The 19,439-nt window shown below is 34.0% G+C and overlaps 3 protein-coding genes across 6 annotated transcripts; 2 read left to right on the plus strand and 1 right to left on the minus strand.

Moving 5' to 3' along the window:
- The first annotated feature begins 4,580 nt into the window (after window positions 1-4,580).
- On the plus strand, window positions 4,581-5,471 carry LOC111802266 (non-specific lipid transfer protein GPI-anchored 1-like). Its single transcript, XM_023686567.1, has 2 exons — window positions 4,581-4,929; window positions 5,027-5,471. Exons 1-2 carry the CDS (start codon window positions 4,587-4,589, stop codon window positions 5,239-5,241), a joined length of 558 nt encoding a protein of 185 aa, XP_023542335.1. The 5' UTR covers window positions 4,581-4,586; the 3' UTR covers window positions 5,242-5,471.
- A 2,180-nt stretch (window positions 5,472-7,651) lies between these two features.
- On the plus strand, window positions 7,652-11,838 carry LOC111802754 (ranBP2-type zinc finger protein At1g67325-like). Of its 2 annotated transcripts, none has more exons than XM_023687241.1 (10): window positions 7,652-7,809; window positions 8,242-8,287; window positions 8,543-8,658; window positions 9,373-9,646; window positions 9,829-9,899; window positions 10,482-10,533; window positions 10,627-10,736; window positions 10,953-10,977; window positions 11,080-11,234; window positions 11,486-11,838. In XM_023687241.1, the coding sequence occupies exons 1-10, from the start codon at window positions 7,801-7,803 to the stop codon at window positions 11,486-11,488; spliced, it is 861 nt and encodes a 286-aa protein (XP_023543009.1). In that variant the 5' UTR covers window positions 7,652-7,800; the 3' UTR covers window positions 11,489-11,838. The 2 variants fall into 2 exon arrangements, with proteins under 2 accessions (XP_023543009.1, XP_023543010.1); XM_023687242.1 differs by having other exon boundaries at window positions 10,953-10,971.
- A 2,548-nt stretch (window positions 11,839-14,386) lies between these two features.
- Window positions 14,387-18,802, minus strand: LOC111801414 (squamosa promoter-binding-like protein 12). 3 transcript variants are annotated; one of them, XM_023685409.1, is made up of 6 exons: window positions 18,704-18,802; window positions 16,462-17,121; window positions 16,126-16,262; window positions 15,611-15,871; window positions 14,861-15,178; window positions 14,387-14,586 (listed from the first exon to the last, which is right to left on the minus strand). In XM_023685409.1, exons 2-5 carry the CDS (start codon window positions 17,079-17,081, stop codon window positions 14,862-14,864), a joined length of 1,335 nt encoding a protein of 444 aa, XP_023541177.1. In that variant the 5' UTR covers window positions 17,082-17,121; window positions 18,704-18,802; the 3' UTR covers window positions 14,387-14,586; window position 14,861. The 3 variants fall into 3 exon arrangements, with proteins under 3 accessions (XP_023541177.1, XP_023541178.1, XP_023541176.1); XM_023685410.1 differs by having other exon boundaries at window positions 14,882-15,178; window positions 15,611-15,874; XM_023685408.1 differs by having other exon boundaries at window positions 15,611-15,874.
- Between the last annotated feature and the right edge of the window lie 637 nt (window positions 18,803-19,439).

The raw sequence follows: 19,439 nt of genomic DNA on the forward strand, positions 1-19,439 counted from the left end.
TCTAATTTTTTGTCCATTCATAAATCGCCACGTGTATCATCTTGGTCCTTGTTTATGCCCACATCCATCCAAGTCCAATTTTACATTTATTAAATAAAAATTATTTTAAATTAATATCAACTAGTCGTTATTTCTTGAATAAATACAATGACTTATTTTAAAAATAATTATTTTGATAAGGAAGTTCCTTCAAAAAAAAAGAATCCTAATCAATAAAGTCCAAAGTCTAAGCCACCTACACGTGTGAGATAACGAGAAATATAAGCTACCATATTCAATAACCTGAATAGCATAACTCCGACAACGTTGACCAAGAAAAAAAAGAAAACGTCATTAATGATCGATAATAGTTTACATTTAATGAGATTAAGAGATGCAAGATTTTTCGATTCAGCTTTTTAACGAACATGCAACCTGACTCGATCAGGATCTTCATCGGTCAAGTTTTTAGGTAAAAATGATACCTGCAACTGTGTCGTTCTTCCTCGTCATACTAATCAAGATGCACCATTGAGCTTATTTTCTCGATTTCGATTATAATCGACATGTTTATACGTTAAGCGCTACTTTGGAGGAGGGTGCCATTAACTTTCCGATTAGGTTATGAGGTAATAGAGCGGATGTTATGGGACGTAGAAACTTACATTTTTACCCTAAAGTAAAAACCTTTTTACCCAAAAAAGAACGAACAATTCTATACCATTTGGAAAATAATTCAAAGTTTGTAGGTCCTCTTCCAATTCGTCGGATCGGGGTCTCTCCCCCCAAACAAACACCTCTTTAAGCTTTTTCACCAAAGCAAAGTCACGAGAGCGTATGCTCAAAGTTGACAATATTATATCATTGTGGAGATCCGTGATTCCTAACATGGTATCAGAGTTATGCCCTAAACTTAGTTATGACAATAGAATCTTCAAATATCGAATAGAGATTGTGAGCCTCGAAGGTGTAGTCAAAAAGTGACTAAAGTGTCGGAACAAATGATGTACTTTGTACGAGGGCTCCAGAGAAAGGAGTCGAGCCTCGATTAAAGGGAGGGTTATAGTGTACTTTGTTCGAGGGGAGGATTGTAATTTAATTGATTTTTATTATAATAAATATAAAACTCATAAGGGTTGTTATCATGCATCTTAATTATTTAAAATATAATTGTTATATTTAATTAGGATATTCTTTAATAAAATTAAGAATTTATAATTTTAAATATAATTAGCGTGTTTCATTTTTTTATTGCTTAATTAAATGCCAATATTTGTTATTATCGGTTTAATTAATTAGTTTCTTTTTAATAAATCAACATTTAATTATTTTCCAAATCAGCAAATAATAACATAATTATTTTTTAAAAAAGGAATTTTATGGTTACATTTAATGTTTAAAGAATTTTATATATTGGCATTTAATTAAGCAATAAAAAAATGAAACACGCTAATTATATTTAANTGGAGGATAATTTAAGGATATTCATAAAGCTGGACCCGAACAACTTTATCAATTGAGCCCAACCCAATCTGTACGGTTTGAGTTTGAGTTATAAACTTATTTGTGTTCGGTGCTCTAACCATTTTCCGTTATTTAAACAACTTTTCTACCAGACCCATTTTACAGTGGGTACGTCTTAGTCATGATCTAATTATGTAGATTTAAATATTAACATTATTGTATACTTAGGTTCGACGAGCGTGATATATATTTTTATTTGATTATATAGGTAGTTCTATTATATCATGGATTGTCGCTTGGTCAAGAAGGTCCATATGAAAAATAAAAGACTCGAGAAAATGTGTTGAAGTCGTGAGCCTCTTTGGGCTTTAAAACGCGTCTGCTAGGGGGAGTTTCTACACCCTTATAAATGATGATTTGTTCTCCTCCCTAACAGGGACATCACAATCCACCCCCCTTTGGGACTTAGCGTCATCGTTGGCACTCTTTCCTTCTCCAATCGATGTGGGACCACCCTCAAATCCACCCCCTTTGGGGCTAGCGTCCTTACTGGCACACCACCTCGTATCTACCCCCCTTCAGGGAACAACGAGAAGGCTGACACATCGTCCGATGTCTGGCTTTGATACCATTTGTAACGACCCAGATCAACCGCTAGTAGATATTGTCCTCTTTAGGCTTTCCCTTTCGGGCTTCCCCTCAAGGCTTTAAAACGCGTCTACTAGGGGAAAGTTTCCACACGCTTATAAATGGTGATTTGTTCTCCTCCCCACCCAATGTGGAACATCACAATGCCACATTGGTTAAACTACAAAAACAATTTCTCATACCGTCGATCAAATCAATGATTCTCTTATATTAAAGAAATTTGATTCGTAAATCTTATATAAGATCTAAATTCGACCCATAAATCTTAGAAGATTCGATCAAATAAGTTGAATGATCTCACGAACGCCATTTACATAAGTTGTAACGGCCCAAGTTACCGCTAGCAGACATTGTTCTCTTTGGGCTTTAACACTTCCTGGGCGATATGACAAAGAGGACGATGAGCCTCGAAGGGGGGTGGACACGAGATGGTGTGCCAACGAGGATGCTGGACCCCGAAGAGAGTGGACACGGTGTTGTGTGCCAGTGAAGACGCTGGACCCCGAAGGTGGTGGATTGTGAGATCTCACATCAGTTGGAGTGGGGAACGAATCATTTTTTTATAACGTGTAAAAACCTCTCTCCACCAAACGCGTTTTAAAAACCTAAAAGAAAAAGTCTTAAAAAGAACAATATCTGCTAGCGGTAGACTTAAATTGAGCTGTTATATGAAGCGAACATATAGGCTATCAACTTCAACGGTTTAAAAGACATGTTAACGGTATGTAACGTTCTCAACTTATTGAGATAAATGGAGAGCGTTTATTATTGTACCACCTCGAGAACAAAATAATAACAATAATAATAATAAAATGGTCATTATTTCATGTAGCATCGTGGTCAACCCAATTATTTTTGGTGTCACATAACATACTTTATTGAAATATAATTATAATTTATTTTTCTATAAGAGAATTTTAATTGTAATTATCAAATTCATTAGTTTTAGAATTTAATTATTTATTGAATAATAATTTAAATTTAGAATGTCAAAATTGGTCTCTTAATGAAAAAATAAAGAATTTATTTAATTAAATTATGAATTATATTATACTTCAATAGCTAAATTAATACCCCTCAACTTTATATTTTGCTTTAAATATACCGTTTCAATAAATATTTAAATTAAAAGATTATAAAATAAAAATATTCTTATTAATTTTAGACCGAAATTGTTAATATTTTATTCAAAAAAATACGTTCAAATTATTAATAATATTTAAAAAATACCCTATTGATTAAAAAAAAAAAAATCATTAACATCCTTCCATTTAAAAAAAAATTAAAATATTTAAATTAAAAAAGTTATAAAATAAAAATATTCTTATTAGTTTTAGAAATAAATTGTTAATATTTTATTCAAAAAATACGTTTAAACTTTTAATAATATTTAAAAATACACTATTGATTAAAAAAAAAATTCATTAACATCATTCAATTTTTTTTTAAAAATTAAAATATTTAAATTACAAAAATTATAAAATAAAAATATTCTTATTAGTTTTAGACGGAAATTGTTAATATTTTATTAAAAAATACGTTTAAACTTTTAATAATATTTAAAAAATACCCTATTGATTAAAAAAAATTCATAACATCCTTCAATTTTTTTTAAAATTAAAATATTAAATTAACAAATTATAAAATAAAAATATTCTTATTAGTTTTAGACGAAAATTATTAATATTTTATTCAAAAATACCTTTAAACTTTTAATAATATTTAAAAAATACTATTTGATTAAAAAAAAATCATTAATATCCTTCCATTTTTTTAAAAAGATTAAAATATATTTTTAAAATTTTAAATTAGTATTACTTTTATTTACCCTTTTATATAAAAAAAAATAAAATTATTATGTATATATGGACGAAAACATATTAAAAATTACTTAAATACCTATAAAAATTTAAAAATAGCTTTAAACACAATTTTTTTATAAAAAAAATTAAAGAATTTATTATCAATAAATGAAAGAAAACCGACACTTTATACATTATTTTAAAACTTTTAGATATTAATGGTATTTTTAAAGTAAAAAAAAAAATTAAAGTAAGGAATATTTTTGAACCCTTTTATAATTTCTTAAAAATTAAAAAAGAAAAATTGACGGACGATCTAAGCCGTTGATATTTATCGGTCCCACACACTCTTAACAGAATCAATGGATTTCAAAGTTTCCCACATGAGAACCAAGAGTGACACGTGTACCAAAGCACGCCACGTGGTTATTGTACAGCTCAGCCACATTAACTTCCAACGTATATCTCACTGACGAGCAGCAGCTACCCAAGCAAGCAAATTTAACTCCACCCCACCCCAACTACCCAAGCCCCCTAATTCCCCTCCCGCAATCCCAACCGTCCGATCAAATCACACGCACACGTGGCAGCCTATAATCCCCCAAACGCATTAACTAACCGCCACCTGTCAGTCTCCTCCCTCTCCTTTATAAAGAACAAGAAATAAACCAAGAAAGAAAGAACGAAAATAAAATGAAAAAGATTGCGGTGTTGATAGTGACCGTAGGGTTGTGTTTAGCGGCGGCGGCGGCGGCGGCGGCGGAAGAAGAGAATTTGAAAGAGGAGTGCAGCAACGACTTACAAAAAGTGGTGAATTGCTTCGATTTCGCGACGGGGAAGGCGGCGGCGCCGGGGAAGGAATGCTGCGACTCGGTGGAGGTTATGAAAGAGAACAACCCTAAGTGTTTGTGTTTCTTTATACAACAAACTCATAACGGTAACCAACAGATTAAGGATTTGGGGATTCAAGAAATCAAGATTCTTCAGCTTCCCTCTGTTTGTCACTTGAAAAACTCGAGCGTTACCTACTGTCCCAGTAACCCGTCTTTTTCTTTTTCTTTTTCTTTTTATTTTTCTTTTTTTAAATTTATTTATCCATTAAATTATTTTAAATCGAATTATTTTTTTGACAGAGCTTCTCGGCTTGCCTGCAAATTCACCGGACGCTGCTATTTTTAGCAATGCCACGTCATCAGTGTCGCCGGCGACGACTACGACGACTAGGACTGTCCCCGACGGCAGCTCTGGAGGTAAGATGGTAGCCAATACTCCCACCGGGGCGATGGTGGTGGCCATCGCTGTGTTCTTTTTCACTGCTTTCCTTCCGCCGATCACGCGTGAGGAATAAAACCACACCGCCGATCACCGGCGATGATCACGCTTCCGATCTGTCGTTTGTCATTTTTGTTGGTTTAATTTTGTTTGTCGTTTAATTTTGTTGATATTTTAGAATGTGTTGTATTTTGTATTCCATTTCTTTTCCAAAGCAATGGAGATCTTGGGTGAAAAGAAGAGTCTGATGTTGGCTAATTTACGCTAATTCCGCTAATTTATGAAAGGTCATGAGTTTATAATCTAGTAATATTATCTCAATTGGTTTGAGGCCTTTTGGAGGAGCAAACCCGGGAGCTTATACTCAAAGTTGACAATATCATATCATTTGAGAGAGTTGTGTTCCTGGTTTAAATATATATATTTTTAAATATGAAAATAAATTGATTTCTAAAAAATCTAAAACGACTATCATGAGCGAACCAGGGGAAGGAGACTAGCTGTGAAGCGAGTCAACGCCATAGCATGAGCCGAATGGCAACCAACGTCATCAATCATGGCTTTGCTTTGGACTTCTTCAAAATGTATCGAAGGATAGTATTATTTTATTATAAACTCATGATCATTTTCTAAATTAGTCGACGTAGGACTTGCATCCAACAATTTTTAGCTATAATAAAACGTCGAAATTACGGGCCTAAACAAGGTTTGTATTTTAGTAATTTAAAGAATTATATTTATTTATCGTATTAATAATTCAAATATAATAATAATAATAATAAAGGTGTAATTTAGTTTTTTTTTTTTTTTTATTGGTTGGAAGAAAGTCCCTTATCTAAGAGAACCATGAAGGGTTTATAATCCATGAATACTATCTCAATCAGTTTGAGGCTTTTTGAGGACGGCGCAAACTTATGAAAGTTAGGTACAAAGTAAACAATATAATACCATTGTGGAGAGTTATGTTCATCTAATACGGTAGAAATAATATTTTTTTTTATAAATATATTTTAATATATATATTTTTTTTAATATAAAAATATATTTATTTCTAAAATATCTAAGACGACCCTGAGCGAACCAGGAGAAGGAGACAGGCTCTGGAGACGTTGTTGCTTTGTAGCCGATCCTCAACGCCATAGCATGAGCCGAATGGCAATCAACCCTCCTAAGGCTCGAGTGAAGCTGCTCATGTAGGGATTTTTTTTTTTTTTTTTTTTTATAATTTTTATTTAAAATAATTTGAAAATAATCCAATTTAAAACTTGAATAATGTAAGCATTATTCTTAGCTATGATAATTAGCTTGTAATTTTTTTTTACCTAACGCTGAAATTTTGGGTGAATTTCCGGCTGGTTATTCAGTGACCTAAACAAGGTTTGTATTTTAGTTATTTAAAAATTCTAAATTTTCTTAATTTCATTACAATTTTAAAATTAGATTGGGTTGTGAATATTTTTGTGTGAAAAAAATATTTTTATTTTCAAAAACATTCAATTCAACCTATTAATATATAAAACTTTTAATACTCTTTAAAAACTTTAAAAAATACTTTTATACTTCGAAAAAAAAAAAAACTTAATTAAATTTTTTTAATAAAGTACTTTTCATAAGTATTTTTAATTTTTTTTTAAAAGTTCAAATTTATTAATAAATTTTTTAAAAATTAAGAGTATTTTTAAATACTACTAAAAAGTTAAAATATTTTTTAAAGTTATTTTTTATAGTGATAGAATTTTTGAGACTATTTTAAAAATTTAAGAATATTATTAAAATTTTAAAAAAATTTAGAAATATTTTTGAGATTAATTCTAATTTAATATTATATTAAAATTTTAAAAAAATTTAGAAATATTTTTGAGGTTAATTCTAATTTAATATTTTTAATAATTTGCTGGATAAGTGTCATTAAAACAAATTCAAAACAATAGTAAAAAAATTTAATTAACTTTCAAAATAATTAATTTTCAAGAGTAACATTAAAATAATTTAGTCGAAATTATTTCTGTCCATATATTGTTTTTTTTTTTCTTTTTATAAGAGTGGCTTTAAACAGTTTAAATGTATTAATAAATTTTTTTGAAATAAAATACTTTTCATATGTATTTTTAAATTTTTTTTTAGAGATCCAAATTTATTAATAATTTTTTTAAGCTTAAGGAGTTCAAATTTATTAATAATTTTTTTAAAAAAATTTAAGAGTATTTTTAAAAGTTTAAGAATATTTTTAAGTAGTTTTTAATTTTTTTAAAAGTTCAAATTTATTAATAATTTTTTTTTAAGTTCTTTAAAATTTTGTGAGACTATTTAAAAAAATTTAAGAATATTATTAAAATTAAAAAAAAAAAAAGAAATATTTTTAAGGCTAATACTCATTTAATATTTTTATTAATTTGTTAGAATAAATGTCATTAAAAAAAAAAAAAGCTAAATGGGTCGTAGTGCGGTCCATTTATGTTGCAGTATATAATGAAGAAAGGAATTCGGGCAGCCCAATCGTGGTCATTCTACAGAACGGCGTTCGTCACGTATACCCGACGGGCATTGCCGTTCCCGAGAGAAAAATAGATACGCGCAGCTATTCCGAGTCCAAGAACAAGATCTCCCTCTCCTCGTCTTTCTGATTGGTCGCAATATGTCTCAGGTTCGTTCATTCACTTAATTGTCTCGTTAATCGTTTGTTGTTTTGTTTTATACAAAAAAGAAAAGAAAAGAAAATCGACTTCTTGCTTCCTTAAACCCTAGAAAATCTTTGTTAATTACTTGTTGTCGATGTATGGAAGCTTAATTGCACCGCCGTATTCCTGAAGTTATTGAATTTGAATGACATTGGTCAATTTTATAGTCTGTATGATACTTAGGTTCTGTTCGATATCTGCGCATTTTTGTTTGTTTGTTTTTTTCTTTGTTTATCCGTATGATTGTTATGTATCGGATTCTGACAGTAATTGCGCGATGCTGCTGTAGAATTTAGAGATGGAGATTCTCATACTATTTCTCTTGGTTTTGAATTGATGCATCCATTAGTTGTGAATAAAATTATTTAATTTTCTCTTATCTCCATTGTCTTGTACAGGTTGATAGCAGGAATTCCTCTGCTGCCAAACGTGCTAGAACCGATGGTATGTTTAGGCGTCGTAGTTTCCTTAGTAATTCAGTTACAGCTTCGTATTTGATCATGCATTCTTTTACAACTACGTTGCATTTGTAAATTTTCTCGTTAGATTTTTTTGAGTGAATACATATGGCATACCGATTAACGAAGTTAGATTTATTGATATTTGAATCTGGAGAGATTTCCAGAAATTTGACGAACGTCTTCTTCCTATCTCTCTCTCTCTCTCTCTAATAATTGTTATTATTTTATTTGTTTGTAGGTAGCCGAAGGGAAGATGACTGGACGTGTCCTAGTTGTGGAAACGTCAATTTTTCATTTAGAACAACTTGCAATATGCGCAATTGCACTCAACCACGTCCGGCTGATCATAATTCTGTAAGACGTGAATGATTCCCCCAAGGAAACTAAAATTATCACGTTTGTTAATTTGAAAAACCTAATTTTGTTGTCTCTTGGATTTAAATGTTCTAGTATGTTTTCCCTCTCTGTTCATTTCAGTGCTTTGTTTTGTATCCATCTGCATAACGAGCAAGAGGAGACGTTTATCAAATTTTTCATACACAATCTGTATAAAAAAGTACACAACCTTTTCCGTTTGTTGAGAATAAACATTTTATTTCTAGCAATCTTGTCATCTCATGTTTACTTTTCATTTTTGGTGCGGTGTATCTGGTGTTAAATTGTTTGTATTTTTCAGTTTTAGGTGGTAATTATGTTTTGCATTTTTAGGTTGTGATATTTATGCTATCTTCATTTTTTTTTTTGTAGTTATGATTTTAGGATGTACATTTTCTCACAAGGCACAAGTGACTATTAACTACTTGAGCTTCATGAGATGGTACTTTATTGAACATATTAGGTGTAAGTTTTTCTTGGTGTATTCTCTTCAAGTACTCCAGTAATTATGATTTTTTTTTTCTCCTTGTTTTCCAGTTCTTGTAACATCCATTGGCCAGTTCCCGTACACCTCTCATAAGTTTCTTTCATAAAAGAAAAGTTTGTTTATTAACACACCACCGACACTCACAAAGTTGAACTACACGTTCTCTTGACAAAACAAATAACCTTCTTAAGCTTTTCTCTCTCCAGAAATCTGCTGCCAAGCCTGTTCATGCTCCACAGGGCTACTCCTATTCTGCCCCTTACATGGGTTCTGGTGCACCCTCTTCAATGTATCCTGGCGTACCACCTTATGGTTCTTCTATATTCAACGGTTCATCTATACCTCCCTATGATGTGCCATTTTCTGGGGGATCAGCATATCATTACAACTACGGCAGCCGATTTTCTGCAGGCAGCCCCTACAGACCTTTGCACCTATCTGGGCCTGCACCTTATTCTAGTGGATCTTTGATGGGAAATAGTATGTTATGTTACTATTATGCTCACCTTTGTTTGTGATTCTTGTTTATGACGACATCATAATACTCTGTCTAACAAGATTATTAACTTGAAATTCATTTTTCTGCCTTCACGAGTACTCTATGCGAAGTCAGTGCTGTGCTGATCGGTCCTCTGTTTATCTTGTTTTGTTCTTCTTTTCAGGTGCAGTATATGGTATGCCACCCATAATGGATCGCTATGGCATTGCTTTGCCCATGGGCCCTGGGACCATGGTAGGTCTTTTGATGTAAATTATTTCCCGGTCGCTCAGCAGTTTTTCTTTCTAGAGTTTTAAGTTTGGTGTACTCTTAGCTTAGCTAGAACCCCCCCCCNAACAATCCCCCCCTCAAAGGACAATATTCAAGCATCCATAGAGGTATTGACAATTAGATTCTATGGAAGTTGAGAAAATGAATTATTAAATCTTTGTTTTCTGAAGATAAGAGATTAAAAAAGAATCACATCATATCGAATTACATTTTCACCTTAGTTTTGAATATTTGTTATAACAATACATCAATTGATGTATCACAAAGAATATTAAAAGAAGAATGTTAGTGATGTATCACAAAGTATTTCAATGGTTGAATGTTGAAGAGAAATATCTTTCCTATTGGAATGAATGTTAAAGCCTGAAGATTTATAGTTCGGATATTAAGACTTGTGCGAATAAAGACTTACCCCTACAGCTATGAGTTGCAACTGAATCTGTCCTGTATGTCTACTAGTGTTGTTCTTGATTGAGTTTCACATATATTTCCTATCTGTCATCTGTCACTTTTTGTGTAAAATTTATGAGCAAGTAAATTTACCAGGGTCCAAGGCCAGGTTTTTTTCCGGATGACATGTCGCAGAAGAAGGGTGCAGGTTACTATTCTTTACTTGCTTTGTTATGTTCTGTCCTTGACTAATTACGTTGAAAACCTTTTCTAATCTAGTTTCTTACTTATGCTCATCCAGACGCTACTCGTGACAACGATTGGCCATGTCCCAAATGCGGAAACATCAATTTCTCATTTAGAACCGTCTGTAACATGAGGAAATGCAACACGCCCAAGCCTGGGTCACAGGTCTGTTAAGTTATTTTCTTATGAGTGAATGATTTTCCTATGTGCTTTTATGCTGCAATTACTTATCTAAACGTTGTTAGCAAACATCTCCTTTTCAATTGGTGGTGAATGTTGAATTTCTTTCGTCATGTTTCTGTCACGCACAACTTCCTTACAAAATGAGTTCGCTTAACTTCACTTGCAAGTCTAACCTTTTCATTTATTTTTGAAATGCAGGGTCCCAAAAATGATAAAGGTTCTAGTAAGTTCAATATATGGGCCTGTTCCAATAGAAGTGGTTTCCTTTTCAAACTTCGTTATAAGCTTCATGATTTCTAATGTTCTTGTTTATAATGCCTTCCAGAACAAAAGACGCCGGAGGGTAGCTGGAAGTGTGAGAAATGTAACAACATAAACTATCCATTCCGAACCAAATGCAATAGACAAAATTGTGGAGCCGACAAGCCAGCGGAGTCGGAGAAATCCCCATCACCGGCACAGGATGAAGACAATGAACAGGTCTGTTGTGTGAGTTTCTGTATCTTTATGTGGTGTTCGGAATTGCATGTGCTTTTCTTGAGATATATTTGCATTATGAAGTGGATTCCATATAATTTGATTAACAAGATAATTTTTGAACCACCAGAAAAGGGGAACCCTTTTGGTAAATTATCAGTGGTATTGGTACTTTCCTTGAGTATACCCCACATTTCTTTTTGTAATTTTGTTTTCCCTTCCACGCATTAATTTGTCATTGTGTACTGTTCCAGTGAGTTCTAGAACATGTTTGAGGGGGTTGAGAAGGTCCAGATTTATCTTCCAGCGTTGCTCAATATGGGTGTCTGAAAGTCAGTCTTGTCGTCCTCATGTTGCAGCAGTTGTCAAGTCAGTCTACCTCTCTTGATCCGTGTCATGTTGTATTAACTCAATTTAGTTCCTGGTCTTTTCAATCATCAACCGGATTGATCTGGCAAAAGATTTAATGGTTGGTTTCTGATATTTTAGGAACACATTTACTTTCTTGAATTCACTTATTTAGTCTAGTGGGCCTGTTAACTTGTGCACTAAACATGTTGCGAGTAGACTAGACTCTACCCTTTTGGGTTCCGGTTTGATCTCTTAATTGTCTTTCTTCTGTTGGGTGTTCCAAACGGATCCTTTCCTAGGACAGGATCCCAAAGATGCATTAGATAGGGTTTTCTTTTGGGTTGGACAAAGATTTTGGGTTCAGTCCATTGCCTCATCTGACAAACCGCTGGGTCATTCATGGTATTTATGACCCTTATTGGTGGTGTCACATCACATTATTATGGTCAATAAATTATGGCTAGCATGTTGCGTGCGTGCGTGCGTGCGTGCATGGTCGTCAAAAAAAGTAAATGCAGCCTTCCCAAATGGGAGTCTTGGGGACGTGACTTGTGTACCCATTTACTAATGTTGGTTAGGTTGCAATGTCTTTCGGGTCATTTCTGCATCATTATTCACATCTCATTTATTATTTGTCTTTCCATGCCATTATTGTTCATTAATTTATTGAGGAACCTCACGCATGTTCATGCAGTGTCGTGGCAGGGCGATTTGGTTTTCCAACTGTTTGAAGTAGTTGGTATTCACCTTATCCACTTAAGTAGTTTTATTATTCCTTTCTTAGGGTTTGGTGCTAATTATGGATTATTGCGTGGTCCTGGTACGTTATATAACCAACCCCCTGTTTGCATTACATAAATATATCATTCAGGAAGAATTTAGCTTTAGGAATAATGGAGTCTTAAAAAATATTTTAAGATAGTTGTTTCTATGATCAATAACAAAATTTGATGTTTTTTTTTCGTAGTTGCAAATTTTAAAAGCAACTTGGGTTTGTCCTTGTTGGATGATGAAAATCCCACATCGGCTAATTTAGGGAATGATCATGGGTTTACGATCAAGGAATACTATCTCCATTAGTGATAAGGCATTTTGAGAAAGCCCAAAGCAAAGCATGAGAGTTTATACTCAAAATGGATAACCTATTCATCTAACTGACCGACTTCACCTATTCTTCCATCATTTATCTAAAATTTGACCCATTCTTTGTCATTAACTTTTTAGTATAACTCCGTTTTAGAAAATACTTTCTAGAATTAGGTAGTTCCTAAAGTTGACCTCTAAGTAGCGATATGGGTGGAGGTTGGCCTTATTAGAAATGCTGCTTCAAATGAGGGTAAGTATAGGTGTACAAGTTCCATCGTTTAAAATATGCTTGTTCTATTTATATTCTAAAAACTAAAATTTTCTTATAGATTCACTTTTTGTTTCCTTTTGCCTTTTTGCTCAAATAATTCGTGTTTTTCCCTCGGTTATTTCTTAATATGACTTGCCCTCATGGTGAAGTTTTTTATTTTTATTTTTATTTTTAAACTAAAAAAAGTAAAATAGAATAAAATTTAAAGGCATGAACTAATTCTTTTGGAGTAGTTGAAAATGGTGCCAGCTTTTAGGTATCACTTTATAAGTTCCCTTTTGTCCTCGCGAAGTACACAAGCATCTTTCAAACAATTTGTTATTGTCAATACATAGTCGAAAGTAAATTTACAATTAGGTACTTAATAAATTGTTTTTTAAAACCAAACTTTGTTTTATTTTGATTAATCGCTTTTTAGAACTTAATGTTTTAAAATGTAATTTTAGTAACAAATAACCTTTTTATTTATATTTGTCTTTGTGTTAAAACTATTTTAAGAGTCAAAATTTAAGCATTGTTTTATTTCTTGATATTGGACTGTACATTTGGAGAAAGAAAACGCCTGAAAATGCCCCTACACTGTTATTTAACTTACGGAGTTGGAGAAATGGTCCTCAAAGGATTATTGAAGTATGCTACCAAGTTTTGAACTCCTTAGCCGCTTTTTGAAAGCCGAAACAAGAAGGAAATAGAATGACTGACTAAATCTATGAAAAGATCTATTCTATGCTGTATAGGGAAGCAGCTGTATAGATAGGGGAACTCCAAAGAGCTTGACTTTCAAATAGCTAACTAAGATAGCTCGGCAACTCCTCTTTCCGAAGAAGAGTGGCACCATGGTCCTTGAAGGATTATTGAAGTATGCTACCAAGTTTCTTGTTGATTGCTACCCAAGTCCAGCATCATTCTCTACAATGGTATGATATTGTCCACTTTAAACATAAGTTTTTATGGCTTTGCTTTGAACTTCTCCAAAAGGCCTCAAACCAATAGAAAGGAAGAAAGGAATAAGAGAGTATTCCTGGATTAATCCATGATCATTTCCTAAATTAGCCATTGGCTTACTCATTTCCTAACGGAGACATTCTTTAAGCTGGAAAATTAACGCTGCTCACCTTTGGCTTTACTCGTGTTTTGAGTTAGAACAGCCGTAAAATAGTAATGATTCGACCCAGTATTTTCTGTAGTTGTAATATTTTAAAATCCACTATTTTAATGAAAATATCGATATAACCCATCTCTTCAAAATTCTCCCTTTTTTAATCCTTCTAAGATTCCTTCTTTCTCTATAGCTTGCCCCTCCCGGTCTTATCCATCCTTTACCGTTTAATCTCTCTGAACTCCTCCCAACATTTTATTCGACTTTTCTATTNAAAAGAAAATACTATTAGATATGCTTAGCTCCACTCTCTCTCTCTCTCTCTCTCTCAATAGAACTGGAAGAAAGTAACAAACATTTTTAGCTGTGTTTTTTTAAAGAAAACAAACCAAAACAAAGGGCATTATCAATTGGGGTCGTGAACAATGACAACGAAATAAATCTGCAATAAGCTTAGTCTAAATCGATGTTCTTTCTCGCGAGGGGAAAATGTAGATAGTGTAGATACCTGCAACATTCCCATCTTCGTTCTTAATTTCCGGGGTCACCTAGTGATAATATCACTTTTGAATTTTAGTAAATTGACAAAAAAAAAAAAAAAGAAAAAAAAAAAAAAAAAGAATAAATGGGAAGTCGTTAGTGGGGAACTTTGGTCTCATGGATATGATTTTAAATGGTCATCAGCACAGAAGAATTATCAGTGAAAATGCAAGAAAAGGAGTGTTCGTTTTAGTTAACATGCATCTTCCAGGAACATCAAAGTCTTCAATTCATTCAAATAGAAACCATGAAAAATCGTAGGGAAAGAATAAGTTGGCTGACCTTAACTGTTAGAGAACATACCAATCTCGCATGGTGTTTTGAAGAGCTGCAAGTCTTGTAACAAACCACTGCCTTCATTGCTCGGATGGTGGACTTGCACCTGCACCTGCACCTGCGATTCAATGGGCCATCCTGAATCAACTGAAGCAAAGGGCAGACTTTGAATTCCGAGATCCATTGGCGACTGCGATGTGGCGGTTTGGTTAGCATAATTAGGGTTACTAAGACTATTAGGGCTGTCAGATGAAATGAGCTTTGCCTCATATGGACCCTTTAAATCAGTTGACAGAAGAGAGAGAGCACGTTGAAGATCCTGAGCTGTATTCAGAACAGAAGAAATCAATTATCCTTCTAAAAACCTATAAACAATTGCAAATTTCATTTCTGTACAAACAATCGTGAAGAATTGGATATAAACATCATATCTTTTAGTGGGCAAAAACAAATTCATAGTTCGTAGATTGGGTCGGTTGAATCTAAACTTGTCGGGTTGTTTTCGTTGAATATGATCATGTCTATGCACGTAAATTGAAACTCTTACTTACTCTAAAGTGAAATAAAAAAATGATGCACGCATAAAGGAATTGTTATGAAATGACGTTTGTGGAACATTACTTGGTATGTTTCCAATTCATATGGAATCTAAGGACACACTATTGACCTCGAGTTCGTTGACAACCTAGGAACCAAATCATTATGGAATAACAGAATAAAAACATAGCACATGTTCCTTGGTATAAAGAAATGAACCTGCATCAAGAACCCTGGTTGCAGGTCCCTTGAAGGTCACGAGCTTACTGGTGTCGTGATAAGGCATAGCACGCACGCATCGCATCTCATTCCTTGATACGTTAAGCTGCCCTGTCGAACCACATGCTTGTTCTGACTTTAATACATACTGGCCACATTGTGGGTGTCTGGTGTTCAATTCAGATTCCCATGCTGAATTTGTACGAGATATAGGATAGATGAGCGATAATTTGTCTGAGAAAACGTCGATCTGTCGCCTCTCTACTGAGGTCACAATATAAACGGATGATCAATATGCTGGTGAATAATGAATTATATAGAAATATAAAATGATCTCCAGGCAGATATCCACTACTTGAACTATATAAGGGAGTCTGGCTGCTAACTACCAGCTCAGTTATATGAACGCTAATTCAGGATTCCAAACATGAGCAATAAAGAACTTACAACCATCATTCGGTTGCGGACTTGAAAGCTTGTTAACATGAGAACTGTTTTTCGTGAAAATGACATACCAAAATCCCAAGAAGATAGCCTTGCTGGATTCAGACTGATCACTTTTGACTGTGGCTTACGACGTCGAGCATTATGATTAGAAAGACGCCTACGGCAGCTTCGTTTCTTCTCATCAAAATCAGATATGCCATGAAACCTTTGACAATGCAGATCTAATATTTATTCACATTGGATTTAAATAATGGCTAATTTCGGAAACAAATAGTGGTCAGAAATATGCAAGATACAAAGCAGATCAAAGAGCTAATGGATAAAGAGGTATATATGCACTCGGTAAGAACATACTTTTTGACCCATAACTATCTGCAAAAATTTAAATATGTCCAGGAGTTTACCTACTACATTGTTGGCAAAACCGACGCTCTATGCCTCCAATGATGACCTTGGGAGATTTGGAATGGCTTTCACAAACTCTATGTTTGCGATAGTAATCCTTAGCATTCGAAAGATCTATGTTACAACCTTCAACTTGGCAGTGAGGGGATGGTGTATTCTGGCACCTCTTTCGAGTAGCTTGGGATTCCATCAAGGGAACAGATGGCTTTTTAACATTTCCAGCACTAGTATTTTCGAAGTATGCCTGCTTACCAAGCTTCAGACTGAGCATTGGTTCACAGGAGCAAATTGAAGTCTCAACAAATTTGTATTTGTTGTCAATATCTTCTAAAGTTGGCTCAAATCCCTCAAGTGTGAATTTGGTTGTTCGACTTTTCTCAATCGACAATGAATTTTGGGAAACTGACTTTGAGTTTTTTGGAGAAGTTTTCCCTAACTCGAAAAAAGGACCACCAGTAATTCTGGCGTCCCCAACTGAATTGGAAGATCCAACATTTATTCCATGTTTATTTTCAAAATTAGTTGGATGTAATATATCCCCATGTCCGGAAATTCTTGGATTAAGTACCGTTAAGTTCTCCCAGTCCCATTGTAAAGAAGGTCTTGCATTCCACTCCATCAACTACAAATGGCTGGGAAATGTCTCATGCACCTTATTCCTATCAGAGAATTATAAATCAGCATTGACTAGCATTTTGGAGAAATCTATTTGGTCACAAAAATCATAAACAGTGTATTGAACATTCAATTGCATCACAAGAATTGGTGGTCATAGTTAATTTACTAACAAAAACAGATGCTACAGCTGAAAAAAGGTATGAAAGAGCAAGACTTAAATCAGGCAATCAAGAAGAAGCATAACCTTCAAATAAATGACGAAGTAGAATTTGAACAATTTCTTTCTTTGAGATCATATGCAAAATAAAGAAGATTGAGATATTCCTCTCTCAAACGTGCAGGGATCAATACAGTTGTCAACCTCATCCAAAGAGACCACAGTAAGGAAGGCACAAAAGCAGAAAGATGTTCTCTCAGAGTACATTTCTTTTCATGTATTTTAACTTTATTCTAAAGCCCAACCAGGTGCGGTTACAAACAACCGCAGTAGTTAACAGTACTTTTTATTCCTTATCAGAGAATGGTGTTCTTAAATTTTAAAGCACTATACCTTTCCTTCGGTGTCACAGTTCTTCAACCGCTTACCTTTTAGCTTTAATTGCTTAAAAAGTCATACAAAACTCACCTCAGACAGAGATACTTCCTTGCTCTGTGTACCCTCAGAACTACCTCGGGAAAGCACAGATTGTAATTGGGTTCACTTTCTTCAGTGTCTACATAATTCAGTTGTGGCAAAGGCCGACTATTACCTCATATAATTGGAAACATGAGAACAGAATTTCTATTGTTCCAAATAAATTCGTGAAAATTTCTGGAACAATAAGTCCACATGATAAAAAAACGAGACAATTGATACATTATGGCCTACCAATGGAAGTGAAGCTAGAAAATTTCGACCTCAAGTTATCACGATTGCGAAGTACCAATCCAAACCGACCACGTTCCTTTGTATTTCTCAGTGTAAAATAAATTGCTAAATTTGTAGAATCCAGACGGTTTAGTGTCCCCTTCCTAGGCTCTGGGACAGGTTTTAGAATTTAAGCGTCTTCTTCATCTCTATCTTAGTCCTGGAGCAATTAACTACAGAAAAACCATCAAGGATCGAAGGAAACTGCGTATTCTTACGATTTTGGAAGCAGTAGTGCTCAAGATAACTGGAGAGAAACTAAAGGAGGGATGATGAGTAGAACACACATGGTTCTTCAATCGACATTGAATGTACGATCTCAAGCTAGCTATATTTCTAGATTTAAGTAAATATATCCAAAACTAAACAGAAAATTCAACAACAGCCGCAGCAGCAGATATAATATCTCCATCCACACCACCGACAAACAAACGGAGAAAATCACATATTCAATCATTTCCAAAGCATTCTAATCTCTCCACCGAGAAAAAACTATCTATAACTAAGCGAAATCTAGAAAAACAAAAGAAAAACTAGATTCATTCAAATTCGAAGCAAAACGAACATCTGATAACACACTAAAAATTCACAAAAAAATCTGAATCGGAAGAACCTCAGCGGAAACATGATAAAAACAATAAACTCGATCCACCTTCATTAGTTTTCTTCCAATGCACAAACCGAAAACAACAAAAAGTGAGATTTGCAGAGCTTACCGAGTGCGTCGGCAGAAAAATTTGGTAGACTTTAGTGTTCAGAGGAGGACGTGTTATGGTGGAGGACTGCACCTTCACCTCCTCAAAAGCTCACCCGCCACTCTATTACTGAATCAGTATTTATACCAACGATAAAGCCACGCGTTTTGGGCCGAGTCCGGCCCAATGGGTTCATATACAAATCACACACGCTTCCATATTTTATTATTAAAATATATTTAAATTTGTTTTTAGCTATAATTGGAAGGGATCGTTCACCAGTGGGATTTTATCATAATATTTTATTTTATTAATAAATATACAAAAATATTAGTGTGACATAAAAATATAAAGGTTAAAAAATATTTTAATTTTGTAATAATTTACTCCTCTAATTTCCTCCTCTAATTTCCTCAAGGCTTTCAAACGCGTCTGCACAAACAACATCACAATCCATTTCCTATGGGGCCTAGCGTCTTCGCTGGCACTCTTTCCTTCCTCTAATCGATGTGGGACCGCCCCCAAATCTACCCCTTTTGGGTCCCAGCGTCCTCACCGGCACACCGCCTCGTGTCTACCCCCTTTCGGGAAACAGCGAGAAGGCTGACACATTATTTGGTGTCTGACTTTGAAACCATTTGTAATGACCCAGATCCACCGTTAGCAGATATTGTCTTTTTGGGCTTTCTCTCAAGACTGCTAGGGAAGGTTTCCACACCTTATAAACAGTAGTTTGTTCTCCTCCCGGACATCACAA

Source organism: Cucurbita pepo, chromosome LG09, assembly GCF_002806865.2.
Source record: "Cucurbita pepo subsp. pepo cultivar mu-cu-16 chromosome LG09, ASM280686v2, whole genome shotgun sequence".
Classification (NCBI taxonomy): domain Eukaryota; kingdom Viridiplantae; phylum Streptophyta; class Magnoliopsida; order Cucurbitales; family Cucurbitaceae; genus Cucurbita; species Cucurbita pepo.

Excerpts from the sequence above, each read along its gene's own strand:
- LOC111802754 (XM_023687241.1), top strand. Across the intron at positions 9,647-9,828 it reads TGGATCTTTGATGGGAAATA|GTGCAGTATATGGTATGCCA; the intron begins GTATGTTATGTT and ends TCTTCTTTTCAG. Across the intron at positions 10,737-10,952 it reads CGCCCAAGCCTGGGTCACAG|GGTCCCAAAAATGATAAAGG; the intron begins GTCTGTTAAGTT and ends TTTGAAATGCAG.
- LOC111802266 (XM_023686567.1), top strand. The coding sequence starts at position 4,587 with ATGAAAAAGATTGCGGTGTTGATAGTGACCGTAGGGTTGTGTTTAGCG. Across the intron at positions 4,930-5,026 it reads GAGCGTTACCTACTGTCCCA|AGCTTCTCGGCTTGCCTGCA; the intron begins GTAACCCGTCTT and ends TTTTTTTGACAG.
- LOC111801414 (XM_023685408.1), bottom strand. The coding sequence starts at position 17,081 with ATGGAGTGGAATGCAAGACCTTCTTTACAATGGGACTGGGAGAACTTA. Across the intron at positions 16,263-16,461 it reads TTTTGCCAACAATGTAGTAG|GTTTCATGGCATATCTGATT; the intron begins GTAAACTCCTGG and ends GCATTGTCAAAG. Across the intron at positions 15,875-16,125 it reads GCTATCTTCTTGGGATTTTG|TAGAGAGGCGACAGATCGAC; the intron begins GTATGTCATTTT and ends TTGTGACCTCAG.